Source organism: Salmo salar, chromosome ssa03, assembly GCF_905237065.1.
Source record: "Salmo salar chromosome ssa03, Ssal_v3.1, whole genome shotgun sequence".
NCBI classification, from domain to species: Eukaryota; Metazoa; Chordata; class Actinopteri; order Salmoniformes; family Salmonidae; genus Salmo; species Salmo salar.
In genome coordinates, this window is record NC_059444.1 from 89,249,000 (window position 1) to 89,276,904 (window position 27,905).

General features: G+C 40.3%; 1 protein-coding gene across 1 annotated transcript; it reads left to right on the plus strand.

Moving 5' to 3' along the window:
- The first annotated feature begins 3,802 nt into the window (after nt 1-3,802).
- On the plus strand, nt 3,803-27,069 carry LOC106595797 (NLR family CARD domain-containing protein 3-like). Its single transcript, XM_045715726.1, has 7 exons — nt 3,803-5,380; nt 5,672-5,845; nt 7,608-7,781; nt 8,864-9,037; nt 10,573-10,746; nt 25,939-25,985; nt 26,404-27,069. Exons 1-7 carry the CDS (start codon nt 4,008-4,010, stop codon nt 26,952-26,954), a joined length of 2,667 nt encoding a protein of 888 aa, XP_045571682.1. The 5' UTR covers nt 3,803-4,007; the 3' UTR covers nt 26,955-27,069.
- The last annotated feature ends 836 nt before the right edge of the window (nt 27,070-27,905 follow it).

Sequence of the window (27,905 nt, forward strand, 5' to 3'; positions counted from 1 at the left end):
AGTTTGCCAATGAACATCTGAATGATTCAGAGGACAACTGGGTGAAAGTGTTGTGGTCAGATGAGACCAAAATGGAGCTCTTTGGCATCAACTCAACTCGCCGTGTTTGGAGGAGGAGGAATGCTGCCTGTGACCCCAAGAACACCATCCCCACCGTCAAACATGGAGGTGGAAACATTATGCTTTGGGGGTGTTTTTCTGCTAAGGGGACAGGACAACTTCACCGCATCAAAGGGACGATGGACGGGGCCATGTACCGTCAAATCTTGGGTGAGAACATCCTTCCCTCAGCCAGGGCATTGAAAATGGGTCATGGGTGGGTATTCCAGCATGACAATGACCCAAAACACACGGCCATGGCAACAAAGGAGTGGCTCAAGAAGAAGCACATTAAGGTCCTGGAGTGGCCTAGCCAGTCTCCGGACCTTAATAATCCCATAAAAAATCTGTAGAGGGAGCTGAATGTTCGAGTTGCCAAACGTCACCCTCGAAACCTTAATAACTTGGAGAAGATCTGCAAAGAGAACTGGGACAAAATCCCTCCTGAGATGTGTGCAAACCTGGTGGCCAACTACAAGAAACGTCTGACCTCTGTGATTGCCAATAAGGGTTTTGCCACCAAGTACTAAGTCATGTTTTGCAGAGGGGTCAAATATTTTTTTTCCTCATTAAAATGCTAATAATTTTATAACATTTCTGACATGCGTTTTTCTGAATTTTTTTGTTGTTATTCTGTCTCTCACTGTTCAAATAAACCTACCATTAAAATTATAGACTGATCATTTCTTTGTCAGTGGGCAAACGTACAAAATAAGCAGGGGATCAAATACTTTTTTCCCTCACTGTATTACTCTATTGAATTATTATTTTGAAATATTTAGATATTTATGTCACAAATGTATCATCTGTACAGTTCTTCATAAACATGTTTAGTTATTTGTTACATTTGACTGTGTAAAACCTAGCAGTAGTACTTTTTTCTCTAAGAGTGAGGCAGATATATAGCATTTAGAAAAAAAACATGATTATTTGTCTCTCTGAAATGAGACCATTAACTGATAGATTTTGAACAAATAAATGTCTGTCATTTAGCTAGTGAACAAAATACACCAATCTCTTCATGATTCATAATTTCTTAAAAAATTCACCAACATTTCTGAAAATGGCAATATAGCATTTTGGAATGAAACTCTTCTTATGGTTTCCCATCTGAGCTCAGAGTAGATGAGAGATGTAATGTTTGTCTCTGTTGTGTTGAAGTCCAATCAAGCAGGAGAGACCAGCCTCCCCTGTACCCAGTTTTGTGTCTATGAAGAGTGATGAGTCTATGGATCATCCTATAATGTTTAGAGAGGGATACGTTTCTGCTGAACAAAGGTAAGAAGAACTCATGGTCATTGTCAATGAGTTAAACAACACTGTCTCTAGTCATCTCCCCAATTTTCCCATTTCTTTTGGTTGTTTTCACAATCCATATGCTAATCCTTTTTTCCATTTTCATAGTCCTAAAACAATATTAAACAAACGTTTGAATGACACTGAGGGGCAACATTGTTACATCTAATGCCTGTTTGCCTGAGGCTGATGCCGCACTGGTGTTTGTACACGTGTACACATGCATATACACACACTCGCATTCAAACGCACACATGTACACATAGACGGACACACATCCACACATGCAAATAATGCCACACATGCACTTAGACGTATTCAGTTGGCCTTGCTGTTGTAATTGTTGTTGTCCTTAATATACATAGTTTTTTTATGTTTTCTGTTTTCCTTAGTCTTTCTCTTTTTTTCTTTGTTCGTTTTGTTGGTTGGTGGGACAGTGGCATCGGGGGCGGTGGCTAGGGGGACCGGGGCTTGGGAGACGGTGGCTTGGGGGACGGTGGCTTGGTGGACGGTGGCTTGGGGGTCCGGGGCTTGGGAGACGGTGGCTTGGGGGACGGTGGCTTGGTGGACGGTGGCTTGGGGGTCCGGGGCTTGGGAGACGGTGGCTTGGGGGACGGTGGCTTGGGGGACTATGGCTTGGGAGACGGTGGCTCGGTGGATGGTGGCTTGGGGGTCCGGGGCTTGGGAGACGGTGGCTTGGGGGACGGTGGCTTGGGGGACAATGGCTTGGGGGTCTGGGGCTTGGGAGACGGTGGCTTGGGGGAGGGTGGCTTGGTGAACGGTGGCTTGGGGGTCCGGGGCTTGGGAGACGGTGGCTTCGGGGACGGTGGCTTGGGGGACGGTGGCTTGGGGATGGTGGCTTGGTAGGGGGGTCTCGGATGGTTGAAGAGCAGCTCTCGAGGAATTGTGGGGTAATCTTGGAGGGCTGGTGGCCTGGCGGTTGGGAGCTTGGGCCGGTGGCTGATATGTCGCTGGTTTGGGTCCCCGTTTTGACCTTGTGGGAGATTTGTCGACATGCCGTTGAGCAGGGCATTGACCCTGGTTGCTTCTGTGGGTCGCTCTAGATGGGAGTCTGTTAGATAACTGAATGTATTGTAAATATTGAGCGGCTTCACTGCAAGCAGATTGAATGTTTTAATATTCAATAATGTATATATATATTTTTTTTACAAAAGTATACACAACATTCCCTCCCGTGTGTGTGTGTGTGTGTGTGTGTGTGTGTGTGTGTGTGTGTGTGTGTGTGAGTGTGCACTCCCTGGATGAGGAGATGTAATCTCATGTTTTGTCCACAGAAACCAACAGGAGAGATCAGAGTCAGAGATTCTCAGTGGTCAGTCTTCCCAGAGTCATCAAACAGACCTGGCCTTCATATTCAGTGTATGTGGTCCTGTTATGTACATTTGTTTTGGTTTACCTCAACTAAAGTTAATCTGTCAATCATTCATTAATGTGTTAATGAGAAAGCATTTCTTCTCTTAACTTATTTACTTAATTTATTTCAAGTTGCTTGAAGAGAATATTATGACATTTGTGAAGAATGAGCTGAAGAAGTTCAAGAGGATTCTTAATCCAGAACTCTCACAAGGCTTTGAGAGTCAGAAGCAGGATGAGGAAGTGGTGAACGCTGAAGATGAGAAACAGGAGAGCAGTGCCAGAGAGGGGGCTCTGAAGATTACACTGCATGTCCTGAGGAAAATGAACCAGAAGGAGCTTGCTGACACACTGGAGAAAAGTAAGAGCTGTCTGCCTCATGTTGAATGCTTTTTTTGTAACAAATATTTAAACACTATAGCTAGAGAGAATTTGCACATAATTACAACACTGTATATAGACATAATAGGACATCTGAAATATCATAATTATTTTGGAACTTTTGTGAGTGAAATGTTTACTGTTAATTTGTTATTGTTTATTTCACTTTTGTTTATTATGTTTCCCATGTCAGTAAAGCCCTTAAATTGAATTGAATTGAGTGAGAGAGACAACATTAATGATGCCATCATTAATAAGAATATAATACAATATAATCAGTCACTACAGTGTGTAATGCATTATGAAAACATTTACACATTTATACAGTCAGTTAAGAGAATAAATTATTATAATGTACAACTTTAAAACACAGTCCTACAATACTGTAATATGACGTAATATGAACAGACATAATGTGAATATCCTCTGTGTTATTTCTAGACTCAGATGATCTTGCTGTGATTTGCCAACATGAACTCAAATCTATTCTAAAGAAGAAGTTTCAATGTGTATTTGAGGGGATCGCTAAACAAGGAAACCCAACACTTCTCAATAAGATCTACACAGAGCTCTACATCACAGAGGGTGGAACAGGAGAGGTCAATAATGAACATGAGCTGAGACAGATTGAGACAACAACCAGGAAACAAGCAAGACCCGGGACTGCAATCAAATGTAACGACATCTTCAAACCCTTAACTGGACAAGACAAACTTATCAGAACTGTGCTGACAAAGGGAATCGCTGGTATTGGAAAAACAGTCTCTGTGCAGAAGTTCATCCTGGACTGGGCTGAAGGTAAAGCAAATCAGGATGTTCAATTTGTATTTTCATTCCCTTTTCGGGAGCTGAATTTGATGAAAGGGGAAAAACACACTTTGATTGAACTTCTCAATCATTTCTCAATGGAAACCAAAAAATTAAAATTCTCCAACCACAACAAGTACAAAGTTCTGTTAATCTTTGATGGTCTGGATGAGTGCCGACTGCCCCTAGACTTCCACACGAACAAGATATGTTGTGATGTCACACAGTCAACCTCAGTGGATGTTCTGCTGACAAATCTCATCAAGGGAAATCTGCTTCCCTCTGCTCTCCTCTGGATAACTACCCGACCTGCAGCAGCCAATAAGATCCCTTCAGTGTGTGTTGACCAGGTGACAGAGGTACGAGGGTTTAATGACCCACAGAAGGAGGAGTACTTCAGGAAGAGATTCAGTGATGAGGACCTGGCCAGCAGAATCATCTCACACATAAAGACCTCAAGGAGCCTTCACATCATGTGCCACATTCCAGTCTTCTGTTGGATTTCTGCAATAGTCCTTGAACACATGTTGAAACATAAGAGAGAAGAGGTGCCCAAGACTCTGACTGAGATGTACACACACCTTGTGGTGTTTCATACCATAAAGAAGAATGAAAAGTATCTTGGGAAAGAAGAGACAGATCCACACTGGAATAAAGAGAGCATTCTGTCACTGGGAAAACTGGCTTTTCAACAGCTTGTGATTGGCAATCTGATTTTCTATGAAGAAGACCTGAAACAGGCTGGCATTGATGTCAATGAAGCCTCAGTGTACTCAGGATTGTGCACACAGATCTTTAAAGAGGAATGTGGGCTCTACAAGGACAAGGTGTACTGCTTCGTGCATCTGAGCATTCAGGAGTTTCTGGCTGCTGTATATGTGTTCCTCTCATTCATCAACAACAATGAGAATCGAATAGCCGAACTGCATTCAACATCCAGAAACTATTTTGCGCTGAAGCCTGAAGTAACTGTCTACAAGAGTGCTGTGGATAAAGCCTTACAAAGTGAGACGGGAAACCTGGACCTTTTCCTCCGATTCCTTCTGGGCCTCTCACTGGAGTCCAATCAGAAGCACTTACGAGGTCTACTGACAACAACAAGAAGCTGCTCACAGAGCCATGAAGAAATAGTCAAGTACATCAAGGAGAAGATCAGGGAGAATCCCTCTCCAGAGAGGTGCATCAATCTGTTCCACTGTCTGAATGAACTGAATGACCATTCTCTAGTGGAGGAGATCCAAAGCTACCTGATCTCAGGAAGTCTCTCAGAAGCCAAACTGTCACCTGCACAGTGGTCAGCTCTGGTCTTTGTGTTGCTGACTTCAGAAAAGGAGCTGGATGTGTTTGACCTGAAGAAATACTCCAGATCAGAGGAAGGTCTTCTGAGGCTGCTGCCAGTGGTCAAAGCCTCCAGAGTTGCTCTGTGAGTACATGAAATGACATTTAAGTACTAATCATCAGGAAGAAATATTCAGTTTAGAGAAAAATATGTATCATAATTCGTATATCATATATTGTAAAATATTGAAAAACCTATTGAATCAATGCATTGATGTTCACATTAGTATAACAATAGGACCATACAATTCTAGGAGACGGAACATTAATCTTTATTTTGTTTGGAAAAATACGCCAAATGCATCTGTAATTATCCTTCTATACCATGTGTTAAATTAACAATGTGTTTGTGACATCATGATGATCTCTCTGTCAGGCTGTCAGGCTGTGGAGTCACAGAGGAAGGCTGTGCTTCTCTGGCCTCAGCTCTGAGGTCAAACCTCTCTCACCTGAGAGAGATGGATCTGAGTAACAATGAACTGAAAGATTCAGGAGTGAAACTTCTCTCTGCTGGACTGGAGAATCCCGACTGTAAACTGAAGACTCTGAGGTCAGTATTCCTGTATTTGGTTAACAATTGATAACTGTTCACCAGATCCACATGCATTTACCAGGCACACAGAGTCCACACCATATGTGTTTGGACAATGAAGCTTACATTTTTAAATTGGTAATTATTCTAATCAAAGGAGAGAGACTTTTAAATATCTTCAAAACAATGTAACTTTATTATTGATGAATTACTGCGGTAATGGAGCGTTAACGGTCACCCAGTGGTGTAGAGTTAGAGCCTAGATAAACAAGGTTAGGTTACAACTCTTCCTGAGTGATGAAGAACAGATATAGAAATTATACAAAGGTACATTTTGCTCTCATACAAAAGACATCAAGATTTACATGGTGCCAAATATCTGTCTCTAGATCATTTACTACTTGTTTATACAGAAATACTAATGTAACCTAGGACACTAGGTCATTCCCTCAAATGATTAAGTCCAGTGTTCATCTTCCATTTGGGATAAATAAACTGGAGATTGGGTCTCGCCGCCACCGACAGACAGGCACACAAACACTAATCATGGAATGGTATGTTGTCTTATTACCAAGCCATCGTAAATCTATTGTCAATACTAAATCTCAGAGGCTCATCTCAGTTCACACAGACACATGAGAGTTTTAAAACCCCTATTGGGTTGCCTCTCAGAAAAACAGACAGTGTGAATGTATTATGTTTTCATATTTGGTCCCATATTCTTTGCCTGCAGTGATTTCATCAAGCTTGTGACTCTACAGACTTGTTGAATGCATTTGCTGTTTTTTTGGGTCGTGTTTTGGATTATGTTTTTCCCAATAGAAACTGAATGGTGAATAATGTCCTGTGTCATTGTGTAGTCACTTGTATTGTAAGAATAGAAGATGTTTCGGAACACGTCTACATTCATGTGGATGGTACCATGACTATGCATAATCATGAATTAATCAATGAATTGTGATGAATGAGAAAGTTACAGAGGAACAAAGATCATACCCCCTCTGTTATTGGTAATGGTGAGAGGTTAGCTGTTTTGTTGTACCCTCTGTAACTTTGTCATTCATAATTTTTCTTAATCATGGCATCATCAGGATTCATTTACTAGTGTTTAGAAACATGTTATCTACTCACTTAGACAGAAGATTAATCCAGTCATCATCTACCATTCAGTTACTATTAGGCAAAACATAACCCAAAACACAACCACAACAAACTGCAAATGCAACCAACGAGTTTGGAACCAAATAGTAAACTTTGAATACTTTAATACACTATAAGTGAAATTGTCAGAATACTTATGACTTCTTCAAATGGGGGGACTAGATACATAAAGTGTTTCATTTCTAAACGGTGAAACAGATATGAATGAAAATCCCCTCATATTAAAGGTGACATTATACTCAACTCATATTAAACATTTGATCTCAAATCCAAAATGCTGAAGTATAGAGCCGTATTTAAAATGTTAGCTTCAATGTCAAATTAGATATAGTGTGGACTGTATACTCAATACAATCAAAATGTTACCTCACTGTCTGTCTTTTGACTGATACTGCTTTTTAATCTGGTCTGGTCAGTCTACTCAAACATTTGTATTTGATATTTTTCTTTCTACAGGCAATACTTTGATCATTTGTTATTTCTATTAATGATACATTAATTTATTAATAGATTTCCAGGTTTCAGAACACTGATTTATCTGAATATGTTGAAAAAATATACTGCCACTATCTTCACCAAGAATAGCAGTGTGATTTTAAAATGATTTTACTTTTTGCAGGCTTTCAGGCTGTCAAGTCACAGAGCAAGGCTGTGCTTCTCTGGTCTCAGCTCTGAGGTCAAACCCCTCACACCTGAGAGAGCTGGACCTGAGCTACAATCACCCAGGAGACTCAGGAGTCAGACTGCTCTCTGCTGGACTGGAGGATCCACACTGCAGACTGGAGAAACTCAAGTATGTAGAGGGCTAATGTCAATGTTCACATCAGACATGTTTGAGTTATCAGGCTAGTTAAGACAAACATTCTTATCACCACTTGGACAGTTACAGTTGAAATCGGAAGTTTACATACACCTTAGCCAAATAGATTTAAACACAGTTTTTCACAATTCCTGACATTTAATCCTAGTAAAAATGCCATGTCTTAGGTCAGTTAGGGTCGCCACTTTATTTTAAGAACTTGAAATGTCAGAATAATAGTAGAGAGAATGATTTATTTCAGCTTTTATTTCTTTCATCACATTTCCAGTGGATCAGAAGTTTACATACACTCAATTAGTATTTGGTAGCATTGCCTTTAAATTGCTTAACTTGGGTCAAACTTTTTGGGTAGCCTTCCACAAGCTTCCCACAATAAATTGGGTGAATTTTGTCCCATTCCTCCTGTTAGAGCTGGTGTAACTGAGTCAGGTTTGTAGGCTTCCTTGCACGCACACACTTTTTCAGTTCTGCCCACAAATCTTCTATAGGATTGAGGTCAGGGCTTGGTGAAGGCAACTCCAATACTTTGACTTTGTTGTCCTTACACCATTTTGCCACAACTTTGGAAGTATGCTTGGGGTCATTTTCCATTTGGAAGACCCATTTGCGACCAATCATTAACTTCCTGACTGATGTCTTGAGATGTTGCTTCAATGTATCCACATAATTTTTTCCCTCATGATGCCATCTATTTTGTGAAGTGCACCAGGCCCTCCTGCAGCAAAGCATCCCCACAACATGATGCTGCCACCCTTGTGATTCACGGTTGGGATGGTGTTCTTTGGCTTGCAAGCCTCCCCTTTTTTCCTCCAAACATAACAATGGTCATTATGGCCAAACAGTTCTATTTTTGTTTCATCAGACCAGAGGACATTTCTCCAAAAATTATGATCTTTGTCCCCATGTGCAGTTGCAAACCGTAGTCTGCCTTTTTATGGAGGTTTTGTAGCAGTGGCTTCTTCCTTGCTGAGCGACCTTTCAGTTTATGTCAATATAGGACTCGTTTTACTGTGGATATCGATACTTTTGTGACATCATGATGATCTCTCTGTCAGGCTGTCAGGCTGTGGAGTCACAGAGGAAGGCTGTGCTTCTCTAGCCTCAGCTCTGAGGTCAAACCTCTCTCACCTGAGAGAGATGGATCTGAGTAACAATAACCTGAAAGATTCAGGAGTGAAACTTCTCTCTGCTGGACTGGAGAATCCCGACCGTAAACTGAAGACTCTGAGGTTAGTATTCCTGTATTTGGTCAACAATTGATAACTGTTCACCAGATCCACATGCATTTACCAGGCACACAGAGTCCACACCATATGAGTATGGACAATGAAGCTTACAGTTTTAAATTGGTAATTATTCTAACCAAAGGAGAGAGACTTTTAAATATCTTCAAAACAATGTAACTTTATTATTGATGAATTACTGCGGTAATGGAGCGTTAACGGTCACCCAGTGGTGTAGAGTTAGAGCCCAAATAAACAAGGTTAGGTTACAACTCTTCCTGAGTGATGAAGAACAGATATAGAAATTATACAAAGGTACATTTTGCTCTCATACAAAAGACATCAAGATTTACATGGTGCCAAATATCTGTCTCTAGATCATTTACTACTTGTTAATACAGAATTACAGGTTAGCTGTTTTGCTGTAACCTCTGTAACTTTCTCATTCATAATTTTTCTTAATCATGGCATCATCAGGATTGATTTATTAGAGTTTAGAAACATGTTATCTACTCACTTAGACAGAAGATTAATGCAGTCATCATCCACCATTCAGTTACTATTAAGCAAAATATAAACCAAAACACAACCACAACAAACTGCAAATGCAACCAACGACTTTGGAACCAAATAGTAAACTTTGACTACTTTAATACACTATAATTGAAATTGTCAGAATACTTATGACTTCTTCAAATGGGTGGACTAGATACATAAAGTTTTTCATTTCTAAACGGTGAAACAGATATGAATGAAAATCCCCTCAAAATAAAGGTGACATTATACTCAACCCATATTAAACATTTGATCTCAAATCCAAAATGCTGGAGTATAGAGCCGTATTTAAAATGTTAGCTTCAATGTCAAAATAGATATGGTGTGGACTGTATACTCAATACAATCTACATTTGTTTCCTCACTGTAACGCCCTGGCCATAGAGAGGGTTTTTTTTGTTCTTTATTTTGGTTAGGCCAGGGTGTTACATTGGGTGGGCGTTCTATGTTCCTTTCTCTATGTTTTTGTATTTCTTTGTTTTGGGCCGTGTGTGGCTCCCAATCAGGCACAGCTGAAGCTCGTTGTTGCTGATTGGGAGTCACACATAAGGAGCATGTTTTTCCTTTGGGTTTTGTGGGTAATTGTTTCTGTTGAGTGTTTTGCACCTGACAGGACTGTTTGGCTGTCAGTTTTCTCATTTTGTTTTGTGTAGTGTTCTTTAGTAAATAAAAATAATGATGAACACTAACTCCGCTGCACCTTGGTCTACTCTCTCTCCCGACGGCCGTTACACTCACTGTCTGTCTTTTGACTGATACTGCTTTTTGATCTGGTCTGGTCAGTCTACTCAAACATTTGTATTTGATATTTTTCTTTCTACAGGCAATACTTTGATAATTTGTTATTTCTATTAATGATACATTAATTTATTAATAGATTTCCAGGTTTCAGAACACTGATTTATCTGAATATGTTGAAAAAATATACTGCCACTATCTTCACCAAGAATAGCAGTGTGATTTTAAAATGATTTTACTATTTGCAGGCTTTCAGGCTGTCAAGTCACAGAGCAAGGCTGTGCTTCTCTGGTCTCAGCTCTGAGGTCAAACCCCTCACACCTGAGAGAGCTGGACCTGAGCTACAATCACCCAGGAGACTCAGGAGTCAGACTGCTCTCTGCTGGACTGGAGGATCCACACTGCAGACTGGAGAAACTCAAGTATGTAGAGGGCTTATGTCAATGTTCACATCAGACATGTTTGAGTTATCAGGCTAGTTAAGACAAACATTCTTATCACCACTTGGACAGTTACAGTTGAAGTCGGAAGTTTACATACACCTTAGCCAAATAGATTTAAACACAGTTTTTCACAATTCCTGACATTTAATCCTAGTAAAAATTCCATGTCTTAGGTCAGTTAGGATCCCCACTTTATTTTAAGAATGTGAAATGTCAGAATAATAATAGAGAATTATTTATTTCAGCTTTTATTTCTTTCATCACATTCCCAGTGGGTCAGAAGTTTACATACACTCAATTAGTATTTGGTAACATTGCCTTTAAATTGCTTAACTTGGGTCAAACGTTTTGGGTAGCCTTCCACAAGCTTCCCACAATAAATTGGGTGAATTTTGTCCCATTCCTCCTGTCAGAGCTGGTGTAACTGAGTCAGGTTTGTAGGCTTCCTTGCACGCACACACTTTTTCAGTTCTGCCCACAAATCTTCTATAGGATTGAGGTCAGGGCTTTGTGATGGCCACTCCAATACCTTGACTTTGTTGCCCTTATGCCATTTTGCCATAACTTTGGAAGTAAGCTTGGTGTCATTTTCCATTTTAAGACCCATTTGCGATGAAGCTTTAACTTCCTGACTGATGTCTTGAGATGTTGCTTCAATGTATCCACGTAATTTTCTTTCCTCATGAAGCCATCTATTTTGTGAAGTGCACCAGGCCCTCCTGCAGCAAAGCACCCCCACAACATGATGCTGCCACCCCTTCGCTTCACGGTTGGGATGGTGTTCTTTGGCTTGCAAGCCTCCCTTTTTCCTCCAAACATAGCAATGGTCATTATGGCCAAACAGTTCTATTTTTGTTTCATCAGACCAGAGGACATTTCTCCAAAAAGTACGATCTTTGTGCCCATGTGCAATTGCAAACCGTAGTCTGGCTTTTTATGGAGGTTTTGTAGCAGTGGCTTGCTTCTTCCTTGCTAAGCGGCCTTTCAGTTTGTCAATATAGGACTCGTTTTACTGTGGATATAGATACTTTTGTGACATCATGATGATCTCTCTGTCAGGCTGTCAGGCTGTAGAGTCACAGAGGAAGGCTGTGCTTCTCTGGCCTCAGCTCTGAGGTCAAACCTTTCTCACCTGAGAGAGATGGATCTGAGTAACAATGACCTGAAAGATTCAGGAGTGAAACTTCTCTCTGCTGGACTGGAGAATCCCGACTGTAAACTGAAGACTCTGAGGTCAGTATTCCTGTATTTTGTTAACAATTGATAACTGTTCACCAGATCCACATGCATTTACCAGGCACACAGAGTCCACACCATATGAGTATGGACAATGAAGCTTACAGTTTTAAATTGGTAATTATTCTAACCAAAGGAGAGAGACTTTTAAATATCTTCAAAACAATGTAACTTTATTATTGATGAATTACTGCGGTAATGGAGCGTTAACGGTCACCCAGTGGTGTAGAGTTAGAGCCCAAATAAACAAGGTTAGGTTACAACTCTTCCTGAGTGATGAAGAACAGATATAGAAATTATACAAAGGTACATTGTCACGTCCTGACCAGTATAAGGGTTATTTGTTATTGTAGTTTGGTCAGGACGTGGCAGAGGGTATTTGATTTATGTGGTTTAGGGTGGTGGTTTATTTAGTATGGCGTTTGATTTATTATTTCCGGGTTTTTGGCTAATGTTCTATATTTGTATTTCTATGTGGTCTCTGGCCTTTTGTATTTCTATGTCTGGTTTATTGGGGTTGGACTCTCAATTGGAGGCAGGTGTTTTCTCGTTGCCTCTGATTGGGAGTCCTATTTATGGGTTTGTGTTTGGTTTAGTGTTTGTGGGAGATTGTTTCTTGTTTTGCGTGTGTGAGAATGACAAGACTGTTTTGTTGATCGTTCGTTCTTCATTTTGTTATTTTGGTGTTTTCTTGGTTTAAAATAAAATACAAGATGAGCATCCACATTCCTGCTGCGTTTTGGTCCTCCATTCCCGACGACAACCGTTACATACATTTTGCTCTCCTATAAAAGACATCAAGATTTACATGGTGCCAAATATCTGTCTCTAGATCATTTACTACTTGTTTATACAGAAATACTAATGTAACCTAGGACACTAGGTCATTCCCTCAAATGATTAAGTCCAGTGTTCATCTTCCATTTGGGATAAATAAACTGGAGATTGGGTCTCACTGCCACCGACAGACAGGCACACAAACACTAATCATGGAATGGTATGTTGTCTTATTACCAAGCCATCGTAAATCTATTGTCAATACTAAATCTCAGAGGCTCATCTCAGTTCACACAGACACATGAGAGTTTTAAAAACCCTATTGGGTTGCCTCTCAGAAAAACAGACAGTGTGAATGTATTATGTTTTCATATTTGGTCCCATATTCTTTGCCTGCAGTGATTTCATCAGGCTTGTGACTCTACAGAATGGTTGAATGCATTTGCTGTTTTTTTGGGTCGTGTTTTGGATTATGTTTTTCCAAATAGAAACTGAATGGTGAATAATGTCCTGTGTCATTGTGTAGTCACTTGTATTGTAAGAATAGAAGATGTTTCGGAACACTTCTACATTCATGTGGATGGTACCATGACTATGCATAATCATGAATTAATCAATGAATGATGATGAATGAGAATGTTACAGAGGAACAAATATCATACCCCCTCTCTTATTGGTAATGGTGAGAGGTTAGCTGTTTTGTTGTACCCTATGTAACTTTCTCATTCATAATTTTTCTTAATCATGGCATCATCAGGATTCCTTTATTAGTGTTAAGAAACATGTTATCTACTCACTTAGACAGAGGATTAATCCAGTCATCATCCACCATTCAGTTACTATTAGGCAAAATATAAACCAAAACACAACCACAACAAACTGCAAATGCAACCAGAGTTTGGAAACAAATAGTATACTTTGAATACTTTAATACACTATAAGTGAAATTGTCAGAATACTTATGACTTCTTCAAATGGGGGGACTAGATGCATAGTGTTTCATTTCTAAATAGGTGAAACAGATATGAAAAATCCCCTCAAATTAAAGGTGACATTATACTCAACTCATATTAAACATTTGAGCTCAAATCCAAAATGCTGGAGTATAGAGCCGTATTTAAAATGTTAGCTTTAATGTCAAAATAGATATGGTGTGAAATGTATACTCAATACAATCTAAATATGTTACCTCACTGTGTCTTTTGACTGATACTGCTTTTTGGTCTGGTCAGTCTACTCAAACATTTGTATTTGATATTTTTCTCTCTACAGTCAATACTTTGATAATTTGTTATTTCTATTAATGCTACATTAATTTATTAATAGATTTCCAGGTTTCAGAACACTGATATATCTGTATATGTTGAGAAATATACTGCCACTATCTTCACCACCAAGAATAGCAGTGTGATTTTAAAATTATTTTACTCTTTGCAGGCTTTCAGGCTGTCAAGTCACAGAGGAAGGCTGTGCTTCTCTGGTCTCAGCTCTGAGGTCAAACCCCTCACACCTGAGAGAGCTGGACCTGAGCTACAATCACCCAGGAGACTCAGTAGTCAGACTGCTCTCTGCTGGACTGGAGGATCCACACTGCAGACTGGAGAAACTTATGTATGTAGAGGGCTTATGTCAATGTTCACATCAGACATGTTTGAGTGATCAGGCTAGTTAACCTGTTGGGGTGTGGGGGGCAGTATTTTCACGGCCGATGAAAAACGTACCTGATTTTAACAGGTTACTACTCTGGCCCAGAAACTAGAATATGCATATTATTGATGGATTTGGATAGAAACACTGAAGTTTCTAAAACTGTTTGAATGGTGTCTGAGTATAACAGAACCCATTTGTCAGGCAAAAACCTGAGAAAAATCCAAGCAAGAAGTGGAAAGTCTGAGAATTGTAGTTCTTCTTTTGATTCTCTATCGAAACTACAGTGTCTGTGGGGTGACGTTGCACTTCCTAAGGCTTCCATTGGCTGTGAACAGCCTTCAGAAAGTGGTTTGAGCATTCTCCTGTCACTGGGCAGATAATAGGAGCTCAGTTACTGAGTGGACTGCCTGGCAACAAAGGGATTGGATATGCGCAGTCACGCGAGCACGCCGTTCCTTCTTTTTCTTCTTGAATGAATATGCTATTGTCCGGTTGGAATATTAATCGCAATTCTACGTTAAAAATACCATAAAGGTTGATTTTAAACAGCGTTTGACATGCTTCTAAGTACGGTAATGGAACATTTTGACATTTCGTCTCTGGTACCGCGCTTGCGCGGTATGGCTTTGGATAGTGACCTGAACGCATGAACAAAACAGAGGTATTTGGACATAAATATGGAGTATTTAGAACAAAAACAACATTTCTTGTGGAAGTAGCAGTCCTGGGAGTGCATTCTGATGAAGATCAGCAAAGGTAAGACAATATTTCTAATACTAATTCTGAGTTTAGGTTGCCCCGAACTTGGTGGGTGTCTGTATAGCTCGCTGTGATGGCTGAGCTATATACTCAGAATATTGAAAAATGTGCATTCTCCGTAAAGCTATTTTAAAATCTGACACAGCGGTTGCATCCAGGGGTAGTCCATCTATAATTCTTTAAATAATTGTTATATATTTTGTCAACGTTTATGATGAGTATTTTTGTAAATTGATGTGCACATTAACCAGAGGGTTTTGGTGGGAATACATTTCCTGAACATCACGCGCCAATGTAAAATGCTGTTTTTGGATATAAATATGAACTTTATCGAACAAAACATACATGTACTGTGTAACATAATGTCCTAGGAGTGTCATCTGATGAAGATCGTCAAAGGTTAGTGCTTCATTTACCTGTTTTGGGTTTTTATTGACACATGTCCTTGCTTGGAAAATGGCTGTGTGATTATTTTTGTCTATGTACTCTCCTAACATAATCTAATGGTTTGCTTTCACTGTAAAGCATTTTTGAAATCGGACAATGTGGTTACATCAAGGAGAAGAATATCTTTAAAATGGTGTAAAATAGTTGTATGTTTGAGAAAGTTGAAATATGACATTTTGCTGTTTTTGAATTTGCCGCCCTGATATTTCACTGGCTGTGTCCCGCAGGTGGGACGCTAATGTCCCACGTAGCCCATAGATGTTAAGACAAACATTCTTATCACCACTTGGACAGTTACAGTTGAAGTCGGAAGTTTACATACACCTTAGCCAAATACGTTTAAACTCAGTTTTTCACAATTCCTGACATTTAATCCTAGTAAAAATGCAATTTCTTAGGTCAGTTAGGATCCCCACTTTATTTTAAGAACGTGAAATGTCAGAATAATAATAGAGAATTATTTATTTCAGCTTTTATTTCTTTCATCACATTCCCAGTGGGTCAGAAGTTTACATGCACTCAATTAGTATTTGGTAGCATTGCCTTTAAATTGCTTAACTTGGGTCAAACGTTTTGGGTAGCCTTCCACAAGCTTCCCACAATAAATTGGGTGAATTTTGTCCCATTCCTCCTGTCAGAGCTGGTGTAACTGAGTCAGGTTTGTAGGCTTCCTTGGACGCACACACTTTTTCAGTTCTGCCCACAAATCTTCTATAGGATTGAGGTCAGGGCTTTGTGATGGCCAATCCAATACCTTGACTTTGTTGTCCTTACGCCGTTTTGCCACAACTTTGGAAGTATGCTTGGGGTCATTGTCCATTTGGAAGACCCATTTGCGACGAAGCTTTAACTTCCTGACTGATGTCTTGAGATGTTGCTTCAATGTATCCACATAATTTTTTCCCTCATGATGCCATCTATTTTGTGAAGTGCACCAGTCCCTCCTGCAGCAAAGCATCCCCACAACATGATGCTGCCACCCCCGTGTTTCACGGTTGGAATGGTGTTCTTTGGCTTGCAAGCCTCCCCCTTTTTCCTCCAAACATAACAATGGTCATTATGGCCAAACAGTTCTATTTTTGTTTCATCAGACCAGAGGACATTTCTCCAAAAATTACGATCTTTGTCCCCATGTGCAGTTGCAAACCGTAGTCTGCCTTTTTATGGAGGTTTTGTAGCAGTGGCTTCTTCCTTGCTGAGCGACCTTTCAGTTAATGTCAATATAGGACTCGTTTTACTGTGGATATAGATACATTTGTGACATCATGATGATCTCTCTGTCAGGTTGTCAGGCTGTGGAGTTACAGAGGAAGGCTGTGCTTCTCTGGCCTCAGCTCTGAGGTCAAACCTCTCTCACCTGAGAGAGATGGATCTGAGTAACAATGACCTGAAAGATTCAGGAGTGAAACTTCTCTCTGCTGGACTGGGGCATCCCGACTGTAAACTGAAGACTCTGAGGTCAGTATTCCTGTATTTGGTTAACAATTGATAACTGTTCACCAGATCCACATGCATTTACCAGGCACACAGAGTCCACACCATATGTGTATGGACAATGAAGCTTCCAGTTTTAAATTGGTAATTATTCTAACCAAAGGAGAGAGACTTTTAAATATCTTCAAAACAATGTAACTTTATTATTGATGAATTACTGCGGTAATGGAGTGTTAACGGTCACCCAGTGGTGTAGAGTTAGAGCCTAGATAAACAAGGTTAGGTTACAACTCTTCCTGAGTGATGAAGAACAGATATAGAAATTATACAAAGGTACATTTTGCTCTCATACAAAAGACATCAAGATTTACATGGTGCCAAATATCTGTCTCTAGATCATTTACTACTTGTTTATACAGAAATACTAATGTAACCTAGGACACTAGGTCATTCCCTCAAATGATTAAGTCCAGTGTTCATCTTCCATTTGGGATAAATAAACTGGAGATTGGGTCTCGCTGCCACCGACAGACAGGCACACAAACACTAATCATGGAATGGTATGTTGTCTTATTACCAAACCATCGTAAATCTATTGTCAATACTAAATCTCAGAGGCTCATCTCAGTTCACACAGACACATGAGAGTTTTAAAACCCCTATTGTGTTGCCTCTCAGAAAAACAGACAATGTGAATGTATTATGTTTTCATATTTGGTCCCATATTCTTTGCCTGCAGTGATTTCATCAAGCTTGTGACTCTACAGACTTGTTGAATGCATTTGCTGGTTTTTTTTGGTTGGGTTTTGGAGTATGTTTTTCCCAATAGAAACTAAATGGTGAATAATGTCCTGTGTCATTGTGTAATCACTTGTATTGTAAGAATAGAAGATGTTTCGGAACACTTCTACATTCATGTGGATGGTACCATGACTATGCATAATCATGAATGAATCAATGAATGATGATGAATGAGAAAGTTACAGAGGAACAAATATCATACCCCCTCTGTTATTTGTAATGGTGAGAGGTTAGCTGTTTTGTTGTACCCTCTGTAACTTTCTCATTCATAATTTTTCTTAATCATGGCATCATCAGGATTCATCTATTAGTGTTTAGAAACATGTTATCTACTCACTTAGACAGAAGATTAATGCAGTCATCATCCACCATTCAGTTACTATTAGGCAAAATATAAACGAAAACACAACCACAACAAACTGCAAATGCAACCAACGAGTTTGGAACCAAATACTACACTTTGACTACTTTAATACACTATAAGGGAAATTGTCAGAATACTTATGACTTCTTCAAATGGAAGACACATAAAGTGTTTCATTTCTGAAAGGTGAAACAGATATGTATGAAAATCCCCTCAAATTAAAGGTGACATTATACTCAACCCATATTAACCTGTTGGGGCTAGGGGGCAGTATTTGCACGGCCGGATAAAAAACGTACCCGATTTAAACTGGTTACTACTCTTACCCAGAAACAAGAATATGCATATAATTAGTAGATTTGGATAGAAAACACTCTAAAGTTTCTAAAACTGTTTGAATGGTGTCTGTGTATAACAGAACTCATATGGCAGGCCAAAACCTGAGAAGATTCCATACAGGAAGTGCCCTGTCTGACAATTTCTTGTCCTTCTGTTGCATCTCTATCGCAAAAACAGCATCTCTGCTGTAACGTGACATTTTCTAAGGCTTCCATTGGCTCTCAGAAGGCGCCAGAAAGTGGAATGACGTGTCTCCTGTCTCTGGGCGAAGAACAGCAGGAGATTTTGTGAGTGGTCAGGCTGGGAACAGTGACACTGGAGATGCGCGTTCATGAGAATTCTATTTTTTTTTCTTTCAGTCTTTCAATGAATACAATGGCGCCCGGTTGGCATATTATCGCTATTTTACGAGAAAAATTGCATAAAAATTGATTTTAAACAGCGTTTGACATGCTTCGAAGTACGGTAATGGAATATTTTGAAATTTTGTCACAAAATGCGCTCGCATGTCGGATAAAGACCTGAACGCACAAACAAAATGGAGCTATTTGAATATAACTATGGATTATTTGGAACCAAAACAACATTTGTTGTTGAAGTAGAAGTCCTGGGAGTGCATTCTGACGAAGAACAGCAAAGGTAATCCAATTTTTCTAATAGTAATTCTGAGTTTAGCGAGCGCCAAACTTGGTGGGTGTCAAATTAGCTAGCCTGTGATGGCCGAGCTATCTACTCAGAATATTGCAAAATGTGCTTTCGCCAAAAAAGCTATTTTAAAATCTGACACCGCGATTGCATAAAGGAGTTCTGTATCTGTAATTCTTAAAATAATTGTTCTGTATTTTGTGAACGGTAATCGTGAGCAATTTAGTAAATTCACCGGAAGTTTGCGGTGGGTATGCTAGTTCTGAACATCACATGCTAATGTAAAAAGCTGGTTTTTGATATAAATATGAACTTGATTGAACAAAACATGCATGTATTGTATAACATAATGTCCTAGGAGTGTCATCTGATGAAGATCATCAAAGGTTAGTACTGCATTTAGCTGTGGTTTTGGTTTTTGTAACATATATGCTTGCTTTGAAAATGGCTGTGTGATTATTTTTGGCAGGGTACTCTCCTGACATAATCTAATGTTTTGCTTTCGCTGTAAAGCCTTTTTGAAATCGGACAATGTGGTTAGATTAACGAGAGACTTGTCTTTAAAATGGTGTAAAATAGTAATATGTTTGAGAAATTGAAGTTATAGCATTTTTGAGGTATTTGTATTTCAAGCGTCCCACCTTGCCCAGGGAAGTTAAACATTTGATCTCAAATCCAAAATGCTGGAGTATAGAGCCATATTTAAAATGTTAGCTTCAATGTCAAATTAGATATGGTGTGGACTGTATACTCAATACAATCAAAATGTTACCTCACTGTCTGTCTTTTGACTGATACTGCTTTTTAATCTGGTCTGGTCAGTCTACTCAAATATTTGTATTTGATATTTTTCTCTCTACAGGCAAGACTTTGATAATTTGTTATTTCTAATAATGATACATTAATTTATTAATAGATTGCCATGTTTCAGGACACTGATATATCTGAATGTGTTGAAAAAATATACTGCCACTATCTTCACCACCAAGAATAGCAGTGTAATTTTAAAATGATTTTGCTCTTTGCAGGCTTTCAGGCTGTCAAGTCACAGAGGAAGGCTGCGCTTTTCTGGTCTCAGCTCTGAGGTCAAACCCCTCACACCTGAGAGAGATGGACCTGAGCTACAATCACCCAGGAGACTCAGGAGTCAGACTGCTCTCTGCTGGACTGGAGGATCCACACTGCAGACTGGAGAAACTCAAGTATGTAGAGGGCTTATGTCAATGTTCACATCAGACATGTTTGAGTTATCAGGCTAACCTCTTTGGGCTAGTGGGCAGTATTTTGATGTCCGGATGAAAGACGTGCCATAGTAAACTGCATGTTTCTCAGGCCCAGAAGCTAGGATATGCATATAATTGGTAGATTTGGATAGACAACACTCTACAGTGTCCAAAACTGTCAAAGTATTGTCTGTGAGTATAACAGAACTGATTTGGCAAGCAAAAACCCAAAGAAAATCCTACACAATTTTTTTTTATTCAATCACAGGCTTTTATTTTGTAAAGCTATAGAAAACCCCTAAGTCCGTCCACCCGATTGCAATTCATATAGCTTCTACTAGATGTCAACCGTCTTTATTCAATGTTTTGAGGCTTTTATTTTGAAAAATGAATTAATATTTTGTCTTGGAGTGTGTTGATTGCTAGTTTCACATCAGTGCTTTTCCGCGCAATAGAAAAGTGCGCTCCTGCTAATTTGGCGTTTAAATTGAACACAGTCCTTTTCGTATGAAATATTATATACTGCTCAAAAAAATTAAGGGAACACTTAAACAACACATCCTAGATCTGAATTAAATAAATAATCTTATTAAATACTTTTTTCTTTACATAGTTGAATGTGCTGACAACAAAATCACACAAAAATAATCAATGGAAATCCAATTTATCAACCCATGGAGGTCTGGATTTGGAGTCACACTCAAAATTAAAGTGGAAAACCACACTACAGGCTGATCCAACTTTGATGTAATGTCCTTAAAACAAGTCAAAATGAGGCTCAGTAGTGTGTGTGGCCTCCACGTGCCTGTATGACCTCCCTACAACACCTGGGCATGCTCCTGATGAGGTGGCGGATGGTCTCCTGAGGGATCTCCTCCAAGACCTGGACTAAAGCATCCGCCAACTCCTGGACAGTCTGTGGTGCAACGTGGCAATGGTGGATGGAGCGAGACATGATGTCCCAGATGTGCTCAATTGGATTCAGGTCTGGGGAACGGGTGGGCCAGTCCATAGCATCAATGCCTTCCTCTTGCAGGAACTGCTGACACACTCCAGCCACATGAGGTCTAGCATTGTCTTGCATTAGGAGGAACCCAGGGCCAACCGCACCTGCATATGGTCTCACAAGGGGTCTGAGGATCTCATCTCGGTACCTAATGGCAGTCAGGCTACCTCTGGCGAGCACATGGAGGGCTGTGCGGCCCCCAAAGAAATGCCACCCCACACCATGACTGACCCACCGCCAAACCGGTCATGCTGGAGGATGTTGCAGGCAGCAGAACGTTCTCCACGGCGTCTCCAGACTCTGTCACATCTGTCACGTGCTCAGTGTGAACCTGCTTTCATCTGTGAAGAGCACAGGGCGCCAGTGGCGAATTTGCCAATCTTGGTGTTCTCTGGCAAATGCCAAACGTCCTGCACGGTGTTGGGCTGTATGCACAACCCCCACCTGTGGACGTCGGGCCCTCATACCACCCTCATGGAGTCTGTTTCTGACCGTTTGAGCAGACACATGCACATTTGTGGCCTGCTGGAGGTCATTTTGCAGGGCTCTGGCAGTGCTCCTCCTTGCACAAAAGCGGAGGTAGTGGTCCTGCTGCTGGGTTGTTGCCCTCCTACGGCCTCCTCCACGTCTCCTGATGTACTGGCCTGTCTCCTGGTTGCGCCTCCATGCTCTGGACACTACGTTGACAGACACAGCAAACCTTCTTGCCACAGCTCGCATTGATGTGCCGTCCTGGATGAGCTGCACTACCTGAGCAACTTGTGTGGGTTGTAGACTCCGTCTCATGCTACCACTAGAGTGAAAGCACCGCCAGCATTCAAAAGTGACCAAAACATCAGCCAGAAAGCATAGGAACTGAGAAGTGGTCTGTGGTCCCCACCTGCAGAACCACTCCTTTATTGGGGGTGTCTTGCTAATTGCCTATAATTTCCACCTGTTGTCTATTTCATTTGCACAACAGCATGTGAAATGTATTGTCAATCAGTGTTGCTTCCTAAGTGGACAGTTTGATTTCACAGAAGTGTGATTGACTTGGAGTTACATTGTGTTGTTTAAGTGTTCCCTTTATTTTTTTTTAGCAGTTTACTTTATTTACATTTTAGACAACCTGAGGATGATATTGACACGTTGTTTGACTTGTTTTGACAAAGTTTTGACAAAGCTTTTAGAACTTCTTTGCCTGAATTTTCCAACGAGGGAAACCGTTGGATTACTGAGTCAAGCGCGCCAGCTAAACTGACTTTTTTTTAGATATAAAGAAGGACTTTATTGAACAAAAGGACCATTTGTGATGTTTCTGTGACTCTTATGATTGCAATCAGCTGAAGATCTTCAAAGGTAAGTGATTAGTTTTATCGCTATTTATGACTTTCGTGTTGGCTCTGCTTGGATTGAAAATGAATGTATTGCTTTTGTGTGCGGGGCGCTGTCCTCAGATAATTGCATGGTATACTTTCGCCGTAAAGCCTTTTTGAAATCTGACACATCGGCTGGATTAACAAACAAAAGTTTTGGCACGTCGGTTAGGACATCTACTTTGTGTATGACACAAGTCATTTTTCCAACAATTATTTACAGGCAGATTATTTCACTTACATTTCACTGCATAACATTTCCAGTGGGTCAGAAGTTTAAATACACTAAGTTGACTGTGCCTTTAAACAACTTGGAAAATTACAGAAAATTATGTCATGGCTTTAGAAGCTTCTGATAGGTTAATTGACATCATTTGAGTCAATTGGAGGTGTATCTGTGGATGTATTTCAAGGCCTACCTTCAAACTCAGGGCTTCTTTGCATGACATCATAGGAGAATCAAAAGAAATCAGCCAAGACCTCAGAAATTGTAAACCTCCACAACTCTGGTTTATCCTTGGGAGCAATTTCCAAATGGTTGAAGGTACCACGTTCATCTGTACAAACAATAGTATGCAAGTATAAACACCATGGGACCACGCAGTCGTCATACCGCTCAGGAAGGAGACGCGTTCTGTCTCCTAGAGATGAGCGTACTTTGGTGCGATAAGTGCAAATCAATCCCAGAACAGCAGCAAAGGACCTTGTGAAGATGCTGGAGGAAACAGGAACAAAAGTATCTATTTTCACAGTAAAACGAGTCCTATATCGACATAAACTGAAAGGCCGCTAAGCAAGAAAGAAGCCACTGCTACAAAACCTCCATTAAAAAAAGGCAGACTACGGTTTGCAACTGCACATGGGGATAAAGATCGTACTTTTTGGAGAAATGTCCTCTGGTCTGATGAAACAAAAATAGAACTGTTTGGCCATAATGACCATTATGTTTGGAGGAAAAAGGGGGAGGCTTAAAAGCCAAAGAACACCATCCCAACCGTGAAGCACAGGGGTGGCAGCATGTGGGTTGCTTTGCTGTAGGAGGGACTGGTGCACTTCACAAAATAGATGACATCATGAGGAAAGAAAATTATGTGGATACATTGAAGCAACATCTCAAGACATCAGTCAGGAAGTTAAAGATTGGTCGCAAATGGGTCTTCCAAATAAACTTCTGCCCCACTGGGAATGTGATGAAAGAAATAAAAGCTGAAATCTTTCTCTCTATTATTATTCTGACATTTCACATTCTTAAAATAAAGTGGTGATCCTAACTGACCTAAGACATGGAATTTTAACTAGGATTAAATGTCAGGAATTGTGAAAAACTGAGGTTAAATGTATTTGGCTAAGGTGTATGTAAACATCCGACTTCAACTGTAACTGTCCAAGTGGTGATAAGAATGTTTGTTTTAAAACCTCTTTGGGCTAGGCGTGCCGCTAACGTACCACCTCGCCAACATCCGGTGAAATGGCAGAGCGCCAAATTCAAATGACAGAAATATAAATATTTAACATTCATGACAATACTAGTATCATACATCAAAATTAAGCATAACTTCCTGTCTTTAACCTGTTGGGGCTAGGGGGCAGTATTTTCACGGCCGGATAAAAAACGTACCCGATTTTAAACTGGTTACTACTCTTACCCAGAAACAAGAATATGCATATAATTAGTAGATTTGGATAGAAAACACTCTAAAGTTTCTAAAACTGTTTGAATGGTGTCTGTGTATAACAGAACTCATATGGCAGGCCAAAACCTGAGAAGATTTCATGCAGGAAGTGCCCTGTCTGACAATTTGTTGTCCTTCTAGGGCATCTCTATCAAAAATACAGCATCTCTGCTGTAACGTGACATTTTCTAAGGCTTCCATTGGCTCTATGAAGGCGCCAGAAGTGGGATGAGAGCTCTGCAGTCTCTGGGCGAAAAACAGCAGGAGTGTTTGTGAGTGGTCAGGGAGGGAACACTGACACTGGAGCGCGCTTGCACGAGAGGACTACATTTTTTTGTTTCTCTTTTTAAACAAATACAACGTCGCCCGGTTGGAATATTATCACAATTTTATGAGAGAAATTGCATAAAAATTGATTTTAAACAGCGTTTGACATGCTTCGAAGTACGGTAATGGAATATTTTGAAATTTTGTCACGAATTCCGCCCGCGCATCATCCTTCAGATACTGACCTCAACGCACGAACAAAATAGAGTTATTTCAATATAGCTATGGATTATTTTGAACCAAAACAACATTTGTTGTTGAAGTAGAAGTCCTGGGAGTGCATTCTGACGAAGAACAGCAAAGGTAATCCAATTTTTCTAATAGTAAATCTGAGTTTGGTGAGGGCCAAACTTGGTGGGTGTCAAATTAGCTAGCCGTGATGGCCGGGCTATCTCCTCCGAATATTGCAAAATGTGCTTTCGCCGAAAAGCTATTTTAAAATCTGACACCGCGATTGCATAAAGCAGTTCTGTATCTATAATTCTTAAAATAATTATATATTTTGTGAACGTTAATCGTGAGTAATTTAGTAAATTCACCGGAAGTTTGCAGTGGGTATGCTAGTTCTGAACATCACATGCTAATGTAAAAAGCTGTTTTTTGATATAAATATGAACTTGATTGAACAAAACATGCATGTATTGTATAAAATAATGTCCTAGGAGTGTCATCTGATGAAGATCATCAAAGGTTATTGCTGCATTTAGCTGTGGTTTTGGTTTTTGTGACATATATGCATGCTTTGAAAATGGCTGTGTGATTATTTTTGGCAGGGTACTCTCCTGACATAATCTAATGTTTTGTTTTCGTTGTAAAGCCTTTTTGAAATCGGACAGTGTGGTTAGATTAACGAGAGTCTTGTCTTTAAAATGGTGTAAAATAGTCATATGTTTGAGAAATTGATGTTATAGCATTTATGAGGTATTTGTATTTCACGCCACACGATTCCACTGGCTGTTGACGCAAACGTCCCACCTTGCCCAGGGAGGTTAACAAGAAATTTGTGGAGTGGTTGAAAACAAGTTTTAATGACGCCAACCTAAGTGTATGTAAACTTCCGACTTCAACTGTGTGTGTGTGTGTGTTAACATGTATCACTCAATGAGTGTCTGATGTTCTGCTTACCTATACACAGTGTGGAACATGGTGGAGAGAACACAATGAAACCTGGGCTTAGAAAATGTGAGTGTTGACTGCTGTGAAGAATATAACTAAGAATAAGTCTTAATTCAAGTTAAGTCAAAGTCAAAGACCACCATCATTACTTACTTGGTCATATTAAATATCAGCTGTAGTTCTACAGAAGCAGAAATCAGGAACACCAACGTTTACAAAGACTTGCTTTGACAATGTGTGTGTCTGTGTTTGTGTGTGGCGTATTTCTATTACATTAGAAATGTGTTTGTGTAATTAATCAGAATAAGTGTGTTTTATATTACCTTACAGGATAACATATGATCATTCAACAAGTCTCAAGTTACCTTAACTTCTCCATTTGATACCTAGAAACATTTACATTAAATGAATGAGTGAAATGTGAGTTAACATTCTAATGTGAATGATGATGATTTCTAATAATGTGTCTGGTTTCATCCATCAGATGCCTGTGATCTCACACTGGACCCAAATACAGTAAACAGACACCTCTCTCTGTCTGAGGAGAACAGAAAGGTAACGCGTGGGAGAGACGAGCAGCCGTATCCTGATCACCCAGAGAGATTTGAGGACCGTGGACAGGTGCTGTGTAGAGAGGGTCTGACTGGGCGCTGTTACTGGGAGGTAGAGTGGAGTGGGAGTGAGGCTGATATAGGAGTGACATATAAAGGAATCAGCAGGACAGGAAAGGGTAAGGACTCTCTGATTGGGTTCAATGACAAGTCCTGGAATCTGTTCTGTTCTGACAACATTTACATGACTGTGCACAATAATAATCACACTGCCATAGACTTCCCCTCCTCCAGCTCCCACAGAGTAGGAGTGTATCTGGACTGGCCAGCCGGCACTCTGTCCTTCTACAGAGTCTCCTCTGACACACTGACCCACCTGTACACATTCCACACTACATTCACTGAGCCCCTCTATCCAGGGTTTTATGTTTATGAATCCTCAGTGTTCCTGTGTCAGGTGGTACCTGTGTCAAACACAACATGACGTTTCACTCTAATCATGTGTTTTATGTTTGATCAGAATATGGCATTTAAATACATGGAGTAACACACCAGGTTGGAACAGTTTATTCCTGTAAATAAAAACCATGGTAACTCTGTCTCTTTCCGTGATCCTGAACCCTGTGAGAATGGTTCAGATGCACGCACACACACACACACGCGCACACACACGCACTGGACGCTGGACGCGCTCGCGCACACACACACACACACTGGACACTGGACACAAAAACACACACACACACACTGGCACACACACACACACACACACACACTGGACACACAGACACACTGGACACACACAAACACTTGATACATACTGGGCACATACACACAAAAACACTGGACAGGTCACACAGACACTGAACACACACACACACACACACACACACACACACACACACACACACACACACACACACACACACACACACACACACACACACTGGAAAATCACACACACACACACACACACTGGAAAACACACTGGAAAATCACACACACACACACACTGGACACACACACACACACTGGACACACACACACATAATGGACACACACACACACACACAGGACACACACACAGGACACACACACACACACACACACACAGGACACACACACACACACATACTGGACACATACACACTCACCAACACACTGGACACATACACACTCACCAACACACTGGACACACACACTCTCACCAACACACTGGACACACACACACACACACTGGACACACACACACACACACTGGACACACACACACACTGGACACACACACACACACTGGACACACACACACACTGGACACACACACACACTGGACACACAAACACACTGGACACACACACACACACTGGACACACACACACACACTGGACACACACACACACACACTGGACACACACACACACACTGGACACACACA

Excerpts from the sequence above, each read along its gene's own strand:
- LOC106595797 (XM_045715726.1), top strand. The coding sequence starts at position 4,008 with ATGAAAGGGGAAAAACACACTTTGATTGAACTTCTCAATCATTTCTCA. Across the intron at positions 5,846-7,607 it reads TGTAAACTGAAGACTCTGAG|GCTTTCAGGCTGTCAAGTCA; the intron begins GTCAGTATTCCT and ends TACTTTTTGCAG. Across the intron at positions 10,747-25,938 it reads TGCAGACTGGAGAAACTCAA|TGTGGAACATGGTGGAGAGA; the intron begins GTATGTAGAGGG and ends ACCTATACACAG.